The sequence below is a fragment of the Akebia trifoliata genome, chromosome 11 (genome assembly GCF_017979445.1).
Source record: "Akebia trifoliata isolate Shusen 1 chromosome 11, ASM1797944v1, whole genome shotgun sequence".
Taxonomy (NCBI): Eukaryota; Viridiplantae; Streptophyta; class Magnoliopsida; order Ranunculales; family Lardizabalaceae; genus Akebia; species Akebia trifoliata.
The window spans coordinates 2,109,343-2,121,803 of NC_141385.1; the positions used below are offsets into that span (position 1 = coordinate 2,109,343).

The 12,461-nt window shown below is 34.6% G+C and overlaps 1 protein-coding gene across 3 annotated transcripts in view; it reads right to left on the minus strand.

Moving 5' to 3' along the window:
• LOC147390263 (cysteine-rich receptor-like protein kinase 10) overlaps positions 1-12,461 on the minus strand; it is a 56,864-nt gene that overhangs the window by 42,717 nt on the left and 1,686 nt on the right. The window contains exons 1-8 of one of the 3 annotated variants that reach the window (XM_086457566.1): positions 5,934-6,202; positions 5,751-5,838; positions 5,479-5,604; positions 4,371-4,492; positions 3,871-4,081; positions 1,490-1,727; positions 1,202-1,352; positions 607-1,069 (exon numbers count right to left, since the gene is read on the minus strand). The exons of 1 other annotated variant lie outside the window; for it this stretch is intronic. In XM_086457566.1, coding sequence (XP_086313692.1) covers positions 764-1,069; positions 1,202-1,352; positions 1,490-1,727; positions 3,871-4,081; positions 4,371-4,492; positions 5,479-5,604; positions 5,751-5,838; positions 5,934-5,975 — 1,284 coding nt within the window. In that variant the 5' untranslated portion in view covers positions 5,976-6,202 and the 3' untranslated portion in view covers positions 607-763. Of the gene's footprint in view, positions 1-606; positions 1,070-1,201; positions 1,353-1,489; positions 1,728-3,870; positions 4,082-4,370; positions 4,493-5,478; positions 5,605-5,750; positions 5,839-5,933; positions 6,203-12,461 lie in introns of those variants that run through there. One more of the 3 variants, XM_086457565.1, reaches the window with a different exon arrangement.

Sequence of the window (12,461 nt, forward strand, 5' to 3'; positions counted from 1 at the left end):
CTTACTAAGTTATTATGCTCTCATTTTCTTTAATTTTTTCCTTTATTTTGTTTCCTTGGAGAATTGATAATTGTTTGTGCCAAATTTATTTGTGTAATGATTTCATAACTCAACCTGACAGGGTGACTCAAAAACTCAACTGATGTGTACCCTGCAAGAATCATAGATTTTTCCTCGGGATACACAACTTCACATCCCCATAAAACATGTGTAGTTGTGTATCCTGAGGGAAAAAAAATCTACGGTTCTTGCACCTAGCATGTTAGTGAGTTTTTGAGTTACCGTCACTCAATTTGACAGGGTGACTCAAAAACTCAATTGACGTGTATCTTGCAAGAACCATGGTTTTTTCCCTTGGTGATTTTTTGAGTTATGTCAGTGATTTTTTGTGTATCCCGAGGGAAAATCTATGGTTCTTGCACTTGTCACGTCAGTGAGCTTTTGAGTTGCTTGTCAGGTTGAGTTACAAAATCAGCACTTTTATTTATCTGTCCTACAAGGGTTACAATAATATCTTAAACATACAAACCTACAATAGATAACTAAAACTGTCAATATAAACTATTTGAAGGTAAAACATACATGTTTATGAAGAACTTTGTTGCATTAATTGGCTACTTCAGTTCAAACATTCTCGCTACTATAAACAACTCAAGTTGATTTATTGACATAAATGGTTGTGAAAAACCCTATTTAAAGTCTTAAAGCACAAAATATATTTAATTGTGAATATATATTTGTGTGTGATACCAAGAATCCACAATCATCTGGGATATAACTCGGTAATTGACACTTCATTCACAGTTGCTTTGGAGTTATGAAGTGGCATGTCAGAGACGACCGGGCTGCTATGAGCCAAAAATGCAGGTCGTGAAGGTAATGCAAGAGTTACAGTATAGCTATTAAGCATAAGAAACACAGATGCCATGGTTGGTCTGTCTGCAACATCTTCTTGAACGCATAATAACCCAATGTGGATACATCTAATCACTTGGCTTGTTGAAAAGGAATCCTTCAATGTTGGATCGATCAAATCTAAAGCTGTTCCCTCTTTCCAAAGTCTCCATGCCTACAATAGCTCAACATTTATTCATTAAAGTTGAAAACAAGTTCTAGTACTCAAGACAATTTCTTTAACTTAATATGGATTTGAACTTAATCAATGATATAAAAAAAATTGGAACCAAATAGTCATACTCACATAGCTTAGAAGGTTCTCATCATGCTCAGATTGATAAAAACTGCTAATTTTTTTACCATTCACCATCTCTAGAAGCAATACACCAAAACTATAAACATCTGATTTTACTGAGAATCGCCCATGCAATACATACTCTGGCGGCATATATCCACTGCATCCCATAACCAATAAAATCAATTCAGATGAAAGATATTACCAAGCTTTAAGAATTTATATAAACAATGTATTATCATTATCTTGATATCATAACTAACTTATTTGAGCTTAAAAATGAAGTTTAGTACTTACTATGTTCCGAAAACTCTGCTAGTACTGCCTTGAGTCTGGTCCATTATAAAAAGTCTTGCCATGCCAAAATCTGAAATTTTTGGGTTCATCTCCGCATCTAACAAAACATTGCTAGCTTTGAGATCTCGATGAATAATCTTATGTCGAGAATCTTCATGAAGATAGAGAAGTCCTCGAGCAGTCCCTTCTATGATTTTGTAACGTGTTTCCCATTTCAAATTGGAACCATTTATCGGATCTACAATTCATCCAAACAAAAATAAAGTTTGGCTTAAAATAATATAGCATTTTTTTTCTTTGGTGGGCTGCACATACCATCTCACCCGGTACGTGTACAACATTAAATAGCCACCTTTTTTTAATGGTACTGGTGAACAAGGAGTTGTTAATCAATCCATGGGCAAAACCTTACTTTTATTATAGTAGGTTGCTAACCCTAATTTATTAGGGGTATTTATAGTAGTTTCTATGGGAAAAACATTAAAAAGGTTTTTTGGCCTTTAAGCATTGTGAAATTAGTATTATGGCTCAGTAGTTTTTACTGGATTTATGATTTTCCATGTAAATCCATTTGTTGTGGTTGATTTCTTAGTTATTGTTTTCTTGTTCATTCTCTTCAATTTATTTAGTTTACCAAAATTATACATTCAAGACTTTTTCAACAATATTATCAAAAAGGAGAAATAATATGTTTAGAAAACCTACCCCAAAGAAAGAAAAAAAACACTTACATAAAGAATAGACAAAGTAGGGGGCAATTCAATCAAAAACACTACAAAGCAAAGTCAATCCACTCATCTACAATCTTTTGATATAAATCCTTTCATAATTGAATATGTAAACCTCAAATATAAACCTCTATAGATTGCTTGCACTAAAAAAACATTCATGAACCCAAGAATAGTCATAATGATCTCGTTGAACGAATGCTCCCTCCCCTTAGAAAACACAATATATAATTATATTCCTTCCTAAGGATCCGAAAAATAGCAAAAGGAATCATCAACCAAAGTATATCCTCTTTATACTTAAAAAGGCTTTATAGTGCCAAGACTAAAAAAGATAAATGACAGACATAGGGAAGACCAAATGCATATGTAAGAGGGAAGTGAAATAAGACCAAATGGCCAAGTCCAAAACCCTTTTCATAACATGAAATTTGGCTTTGTGTTTATTTCACATCCAACTTTGTTGAGTGTATATTTTCCCCCACTTTGGGGTGTGTCATATCCTTGCTAAGCCCTGTGACCATAGTATATTAATTGCTCTCCCACTCTCCAACAAATCGGTTTTTTGGAGTAGTTGGCTGGTTAGCATGGTATTAGAGCACTAGGTTCGTATAGGTCATGGGTTTGAATATGTCCACCCTTATGGGCGAGGCGGAGTGTTGAGTGTATATTTTCCTCCACTCTATGGTGTATCATACCCCGGTTAAGCCCTGTCACTATCTTATATTAATAGTTCTCCCCCTCTCCAATAGATCAGTCTTTTTGAGTAGTTGGTTGGTTAACATGATATAAGAGAACTAAGTTCATATAGGTCACGGCGTTTCACTCTTATGGGTGAGGGGGAGTATTGAGTGTATATTTTCCCCCATTCTTGGGTGTGTCCTATCCCTGTTAAGCCCCGCGACCCTCTTATATTAATAATTCTCCTCATCTCTAATAGATCAGTCTTTTGGAGTAGTTGGTTGGTTAACATACTTTTGGTAAATATTTGGGATACCTCCTTGGAAGTACTATGTGTAATCTAAAGGACATGGTGCTTTCAAATTTTTTAAGCGGGATGTGTGCTTCAAAGTTTTTTCCCAAAATGGCCTAGGTGAAAGTGAAATAAATGAGCAAGTGGTTGACCAATTCCTTGATTACTTACACATGAAACAAAAACAATAATGATGATAGCCTGAGAGATAATTAATATGATTGCTAATCAAGATACTATCTAAAGTTTTTACAAAAAAAATTGAAAGCCACCTTGGATAGAACCCAGTAACCCAAAATTGCAGAAGCTCGACAGATAGCTAGGAAAGGAGTTGGAAAATAGAGCTTGAAAGAAAGATCTGACCGAAAGATTCCATCCCAATTTCTCATCCAAACCCAATGGCCTTCTTAAAGTTGAAGAATAAAAGAGAAAAAAAAAAATACGTTAAGAAGACTAGCAATCAACCCAAGCTCTTATTAATCATTGAAATTCCTTCTAAAACTAAGGTCTGAAGATTGCTTTCCTTTGAGGACTAGATGAAGTAAAAAATGATGTTAACATTTAAGGATTTTTAAGAAGAATCAAGGACTTTGACTTGGTTAATAATAATGTTAATCTCTCTCAGTAACTCATTCACACATAGACACAAATAAAAAATATATGGAGTAGAGAGGACAAACCAAATAAAATGTGATCGAGGCTTGTGTTGGGCATAAACTCATAAATCAATAGCTTCTCTTCTCCTTCGATGCAAAAACCTAAGAGCCTAACAAGATTCCTGTGTTGAAGCTTGGCCATCAAGACAACCTCATTCTTAAATTGTTCTTCACCTTGCCCGGAGTTTCTTGAAAGCCTTTTCACAGCTATTTCTTGTCCGTTGGATAGTTTACCCTGAGAATATATTACAATCATATGTTAAAATAAAATAAAATACTTTTGAATTTTTATAAAATTATTCACTACATCCTTCAAGAATTTTTAAGATCTCCTCCAGCCAGACCTTCAAAAAAGCATCTTTCCATCACTGTTGGTGTGGATTGATTTACAAATTTCACTTTTATCAAAAGGACACAAAAGAAATTTGAAAGAAGTTATAGGATTGTTTTGAAAACTTGAAAGGCCATTTTTTTGCATGATAAAATTTATCACAGATTTTTTGCATGATAAAATTTTGAATTACCTTGTAAACAGCACCAAATCCACCTTGACCAAGTTTATTAGCTTCAGAGAAGTTATCTGTAGCAGCTTCTATTGTATCAAAGCCAAATTGCAAGGATTCCGCGCTTATAATCTCCTCCATATCTTCTCCAAATGTGAATCAAATATGAGTAAAAACTTCACAAACAAGAGTAAATCTCTGAAAATAGGCGTTGTTCCATCATTTGTGACAATAAAAATAAAGGCCATTTATGGGGTCTTTGGAGAGTTAGATCCATTATGAGAAACAATAGCAAAGAAGCACATCTCTTCTCATTCAAGCACTTGTGGATGGAAGAATTTGAAGTCATGTTACCGAATCCTCCTTTGAAGCTTTTGTTTGACCAGGACTGTTTGACTCAAACTCATCTTCTTTAAGTTTATCTTTAATATTGATCTTCTTTTTTTTAGTTCTAAATATGCTTGTCTCAAGGTTTTTTATTTTATTTTATATTTTTGTTAACTATTGTGTTTGATGGTAATCTCTTTGATATAATTTATTAAAAATTAAAGGTTTTGCTGGTGCAGTAATTCTCATTTTGTGTAGTAATATGGTAGGGTTCCATCTAATAAATTCAGGCTTCTCCATAAGAAAGTAGTTAAAGAAAATTAAAATTAAAATTAAAATAAAGCTTATCTTAGGTCTGTATGATTATCCAAGAAAAGGAATGAAATTGGTTTCACTAGAAAAATACAGTTCACATGCATTTGATTGAACATTTTAGTAGAAAACACATTTACAGGTCGGGGTGGGAAAATATTTGTAGAAAGTTTCCGAGGGAAATTGATTTTTTTCGTAAGTTTGGGAAAATTTCCACATGTTTTTTGTCATGATTGCCCCAACTGCAACCTTAAAGGATAATTCACCTTCAATGTTCTCCTATGTGTAATCAAGCAAATGTAGGTTGGCTTGTGAAATTCTTTTTCACAATAAACAATTCTGTTTGAAATTTATTTTCCCGAGAAAATGTTGGTAGAAAATCATACATTCCCTTAGTGGCTTCCTTGATGATCAACTTGTTTAGGTCAACACATAAATATTAGATTAATATTGTCATACTTGATTAGATGATAAAAAAATAACTACTTACCATCAAGTTTTTCCTCTGCCCTTCTCTTTTGGAAACAATAGTATGCAGTGATGGTGGAGATAAGTGCTATTGCAATGATTGAAGGAACAACTATAACCACGACAATTGGGAATGAATTTTTCTTTGCTGCGAAAATAAGATCATTTTTCTTTTGTAAGTAACCCACACTGTTGAGCATCTAATTTTGAAACTAAAGTTGCTGGAAAACTTCATACAATAATAATCAATCAATTGAAGGAGTTCATATAGGAATGGAAAAAATAAACTCTAACATTCAATAATTAGCCTCTTATGAGTTCTGTTCCGAACGAAGGTCCTCCTAAGCCAGGAAGCCAATCCGTTGTGGCATGATCGAGAGCCCTATAAGATGATGATGTAAATCTTGATGAACCTCGACCTAACTTTACCAGAACTGTGTCTAAGTCTACTGTTTGGAGAGGTGAACCTGTTGTTACCTTCTCTGAGGAGGATGTACGATTGTGTTCGCAAACTTTCATATTTGCTTTGGTTGTGAAATTATACAGACCTCGTTCAGGAGATTCCTTGTTGAAAGCAGGGGTGGATTCAGTTCAGAAAATGATTAGAGACTGCAAACTCAAAGGAACTTGCAATGCTTACACTTTGGATGATCGTCATCTACTCCTCAATTTTTCGATTTGCGAGGATATGGTTTTGGTCTTGTTGAAGGAAAGGATTTCAATCGAAGATTTCGGGATGCGATTCTTCAAATGGACCCCTCTTTCACGGTTAGGATCCTTATTTTAGTTTCCTATTTTAGTTAGTTTACTAGTTATATTAGTTTTCTAATTCCATCTAGTATTATTTTAGAGAGTTCCAATTTTAAGTTTATTAGGAATTCAGTATGAGTCTAATTAGGCTTTTGAGTTAAATTAGAAATTGCTATTGTAGCCAAATTGGCAAGTTAACCCTCTATATATAAAGGGGCAGTTTCCATTAGTGTAATAAGGAATGATAATAAATTGGTTTCTCCCTCCTCTCAATAAATTCTTATTTTTCTTCCTAATCTCACTTTCTCTTCTTTATCATTTGGTATCAGATCATCTCTCCTCGTCTTCACTATGATGGTTATGGAGTTAGAAGTCCACGTTCTATCTCTCATCCAATGAGTTAAAGAAATTTCTGAGAAATTAAACCATTCTCGAATTAATGAGTTGCCAGCTATGTCAGAGCGAATGTGGCAACGTTTGGAGCAATTGGCACCAATACCACCTAGGCTGCAACTGGAGATACAAGACCATCAAAATCAAGGTGGGGCTATAATTCAAGGCCGCACCATTCATATGGATTTTCCGTTGTTTAATGATGATGATCCAACGGGTTGGATTTTTCGTGTGGAGCAATATAAAAAAATACCAATATCACGGATGAAGAGATGTTGACCTTGGCATTGGCTCATCTTATGGGAGATTCGATTCCATGGTACCAATGGTTAGAATGCACTTTAGGTGAATTGAACTAGACACAATTTACTTGGGCATTGTGTACACGATTTGCCTTGCTAGATCAAAATTATCCCAGTGGAGTACTTTCCAAGTAGCATCAAATGGGAACAATTAGCGAATATCAACTGTAGTTTGAGCAATTGGCCAATAGAACGAGAGGATTGCAAGAAGATTTCCTGATTAGTTATTTTATTTCAGGTTGGTGTGACGAACTACGAGTAGGAGTTCAAATGTGGAAACATACTACCTTTATAAAAAATTTTGAACTAGCAAAATTTGAGGATGAAACTGTAGCTATTACAACAGTAAAGCCGACCTCTTGAATGAAGTCTAATCGTCCAGTCCTTCTACCTACTCCTATTGGACCAACAATTCTTGAGCCCACAACATTATTACTTGGGCCAACTCCTCATGGGCTTCCTCCTATTCAACAACTTTCCCTTACACAGCAAGCAAGCTGACAAGCCAAGGGTCTTTGTTTTAATTGTGTCAAATAATTCAAACCAGGGCATAGTTGCAAAAAATCCCAAATACTCAATCTGGAGGCCGATATTCCTTCCACTGAGAATTGTACAGACACATTTAAGGATGATATTGTTATCGATTTTTTTTCGATTTGTGGACAAGTCATTTTGAAAGGGGAGGGGATATTAGGATCCTTGTTTTAGTTTCCTATTTTATTTAGTTTCCAAAATTTATTAATTTTTTAATTCCATTTAGTATTATTTTACAGAGTTTCTATTTTAAGTTTATTAGGAGTTTAGTATGAGTCTAATTAGGTTTTAGAGTTAAATTAGGAATTGCTGTTGTAGCCAAATTGGCAAGTTGACCCTCTATAAATATGAGACAGTTTTCATTCTTATAATAAGGAAGAATAATAAACATGGGTTCCCTCCTCTCAATAAATTCTTCTTTTTTCTTTTTAATCACTTTTTCTCTTTTTGATCTAAGAACCTTAACATTGGCCCCTTTAATGAAGATAATTCAATTATTCCAATTTGGATTTTTTTTCTGAGACTCCCACTTTTTTGTTATGATGAAACAAATATGAAATGTCTAGCTTTAGTTATTGGAGAGGTCCTTGCTGTCGACCATGATCAGGGTCTATAAAGTAGTTTTTAGAGCCTTAATTACATAAACTTTACGGGTAAATTATATAGTAAAACTTCTTATTAGATATAATTCATTGTCAGTCCATTATAATTATTGATTTCAATAAAATGATGTATTTTGGAACTAATTACAGTTATTCTCGTCTAACAAAAAAAAATTGTAAATTTTCGAAAATAAATCAGAAAAATCTGAAGCATTTACTACGATCACAGATCTGAACAAAGTTAACTAACCAATATCCAGATCAATTGGGTCCACATGGACTGCGGTACCTAGGTTGGGTAGGGCGATGTGGTGAACATAACATGAAATTCCTCGAGATTTGTACAATATGTTGGTGGCTGAAGATACTTCGTATTGAAGTAGGGTTTTAAAGTTATTGTGTTTACTGAAGGTTTTCAAACCGTAGAAACCTTAATTTGGTCTCTATAAATAGGAGACCAGACCAGAGCAAAAAATCATCTTATCTCCTCTAAGATCATTTTCTAATTTTTTTTAGTTCTTAGGTTTTTAGGATTAGTTTCTGTTGAAGCTTTGTAATGAAGGATGATCCAACTAAGTTCAGACTCATGATTAATGAAGAAGACCTTTCATCTTTCTCATCTTTCATCTCTATTTTATTTTCTTATTTGTTGTTTCTTGTGATGATCATTGGCTAGACCTTCTATTAGAGAGGTCAATGAAGTCGGAGCAATATTTTCTCTCATAATTAATTTGCCCTTTACCTTATGCTTCATAGTTTTTCATTGCGAAAATTCTTAAGTAGAGATTATTGGGTTGAGTATTTGATTTCCTAATTTTGATGGTTTATTCTTAGATAAGCTCAAACTAAACCATGCTTCACCAAGAATATCAATAAATACTTTAATTTCATCTTATCAATTTATTCACAAACATTAAGATTTTCATTTTAGATTTAACCGCTCGATCTTCCGATCCATCAACATTAATTTTGTTGAGAGGATTGAGACAAGTGAAAGACAAATTAATCTAAGGAGAGGATTTGCTCAGGTGTAGATCTAAGATTTACATTGCATTTTTATTTCTTATTTTGCTTTTAGTTAATTAGTGATACTCATTCCCAAAACTATTTTAATTTGGTTACTTTCAATCTTATTTGGTTTTGAGTTAAAAGAATTGTCGGATCAACGTTGTCTTTGTCGATCGATCCTTGTTTGCCAAGGTTTTTATATATTTTTTCATACTATTCTCTATTGATTTAATACTCGATGAACATACCACACCACAAAAGAGGCACTTACCTTAATGGTGCCAATGTTTGTGTTATTTTGGACCTTCTAAAGGATCAACCAAAAAGATTTTGGATTGCTTATGGGGTTGTCGGTTTCTAGAAACCGATTGTTTATGAATCTTTGCTTCACTATTGCATGTGCTATTCTAAATTGGGTAACTTGAGGAAAAATTGTTGATTGAAATAAGTTAAGAAAACTAGTGATCCTCTACCCCAGTAGAAAGAACCAAATGTTCCTTTGGTAAGGAAATCTAAACCTTTAGCAATAAAGGTGAACATGGTGATCTCAAATTAAAAAAAAAAATTCAAGCTTGTACAAGGCAAAGGCAAAGCTCCATTAATGGAGGCTTCTTCAAAGATCTTAGTAGAAGACGGTTCTGACGTGGATGTTTTGCAACCTGTTGGTCCTTTCTTTGGCTGTTGGTGGTGCCATCATGGATTCAGTTGCTGATGTGGCTGAATCTTTTTCAAATTCAAATCAAGATTTATTGCCCGAAAATCTTGTGATTAAAAAGGAAGAAGTCGTTATTCAGTCATCCTCAAAGCAAAGTATTGAAAACGAAGCAATTATAATCTCTAATTCCCTAATTATTCAACAATCAAATCCGTGTGATTTGGGTAATGGCATTTAAAAAGGGAAAATCTTTGAACGTAAAGATTTGGGTCGACTGTGAAAATCCTCTTCTCCTCAAATATGGGTTGGCTAAAGATCTAGAATTTGAGAATGCTATTGATGAAGAAGAAAATTCCGTGCAAGAGGAAAACACCCATGCACTTGATTATTTCTCTAATCTTGGGGATCTGGGTTGAAAGGTGAAGAAAACTAGAAGACGTAAATTGTAGTCTAGCCTCAGATCTCCAAAGTTAACTAGGTCCAAGAGGAACTTATTCAAGTATGGCTCAAAAATTAATTAGGCCCGGTCCAAGTGTCTATTTTTTGGGTCCGTCTAAGATAATTTGGGTTGGACTTGTAACTTATGTAAGTGGCCCACTTATGTGGTGCTTGTAAAAGGGATTGTATTTTCTTTTGTTATAAGAAGTCTAACTTTAAGTCTAAGTCTTTTCTAGAAGAGAGTAGAGAAAGAGAGAAAACCCAAGAGAGGGGAGGTTGAGAGGTTTGGGAAGATTGAGATCTAGAAGAAGGTGAAGCTAAGCGATAGATGTGTGTTTTCTTGTATCAATTTGCCCTGTTTTCTTCATAGTGGAATCGAGCTCCAACGCTCATACCTCCGTGAATGTAGGCTTTGGGTGAACCATGTAAAATCTCGTGTTGTAGATATTGTGTTCTTACTCTTTCTTTGTGTAGTTGTTTATCTTCTTTGCATTTGTACTATTAGTTGGGTTATCTTTTATTGCTATTATAAAAAAAGGTCTTAAAAAGTATAGCATATAAGGTGTTTGGTTAAGTACCCAATAGGTGTATTATCAAATTACTAAGTAATCTTCACAAAGGTGTTTACATACACAACAAACCCAATCTTCAAAAGTTCGTCATGTCATGCATAATATGGAACACTAGAGGGATCGTGAATCCACAGACACAAAGAAGGTTAAAGAAGCTTAGAAAATTACTGAATCATGTATTCATTGTTGTCCTTGAACCAATGTCTAGAAAACCTTCGAATTTTCAAAAAATCAGTAGTAGATTCAAAACAAATGCAGCCTTTGCTGTTGATCCTATCTCAGAGTGCAGATGAATCTGGTTTTGGTGGTATGGTAACAAATCCAAAATAAAATTGATTCATAGTGAAAATCAGTTCATGCTCTTCGAAGTAGAGTTAGCAAAGGACAAAACTATGATTTGTGTGGTTCGAGCTTCATGTCTGATTGCTGAAAGGAAAGACCTTTGGGCCGAGCTCAAAAGGTTGTTAATTCCGATAGAAAAAATAATGGTAGTGGGAGATTTCAATGCTATAACTCATCCGGATGAGAAGAAAAGAGGTTGCCTTCCTAATTTAGTTTAGATGGACGATTTTGGTGACTCTATTATGGATTTGGGCTTGGTTGATCCGAGTTTTCTGGGCAATAGATTCACCTGGTGTAACAATAGAAGTAGAAGACTTCGGATTTGGGGTAGACTTGATGGAACCTTTTTTTTTTTTGTTTACTTCTTGGATCACTTCTTTGGGTACATCGTTAATTTCCCATCTTCCAAGGCTCTCTCCATATCATTGCCCCATTCAAGTTCATTTCTCTAATTCTTTCTCTGGGCCACAACAATCCAGATTCCTCGATTTTTTGAGCGAAAGGAAGTTTTCTTGAGAGTGGTTTCAAATTCTTGGGTGGAAAGGGTAGGAGGGCCTTCTTTCCTTGGATTTTTCTAAAGCTCCAAAGATTAAAGGCAATTCTTCGTGTCTTGAATAAAGTGGTTGGTTTGATTGGGGTCAAACTAAAAGAAACAGAGAATAGAGATCAAGCTTGTGAGGCTTCTCTTGCCGAATACGGTTATCTCAAGAAACCTATGAAGATTTCCAAAAAGCTAAACTATAATACATGGAAAAGCATGAGGAATCTTTAGGGAGGAAAAAGTCTAGAGTGGAATGATTTCAGAATGGGGATAAAAATACGAAGTTCTTTCACATGTCTACTAAGCTCTGATCAGCCAGAAACGCTATCAAAAAAATTAAGACTGAAAATGGGTTGATTATTAAAGATCCCAAGGAAATCATGGGAGGAGCCGTATGTCACTTTAAAGCTCTCCCTTCTTCTGAAGACTGTTCTATTCATCCTTCTGTGCTTGAAGGGCTAAATCCTATAGTATTTGTGGATCGGAATCTCCGACTTTGTGCCATTCCAAAAGAAGGTCAAATCCAAGAGGCGATTAGAGGGATGAATGCTCAGGTCGCAGTTGGACCAGATGGTTTCTCAGGTTCTTTTTATCTAAAAACTTCGGAAATTACTAAAGAAGACCTAATTGTTGCTGTCACAAGTTTCTTTATAAAGGCAGTGATTCCCAGTGCTATTAACTCAACAACCATTCAATGATCCCGAAAGTTGAGATACTCCAATATTTTTCAGATTATAAGCCGATAATGTGTTAAAAGTATTGGATTGACATTGAACCATTTTATTTTTATTAAAAAAAAAATGTTCTTTGTTAGTGGGATTCTTTTGACACCATACAAAAATAAATTCTGATCTCATGTCAAAATGTG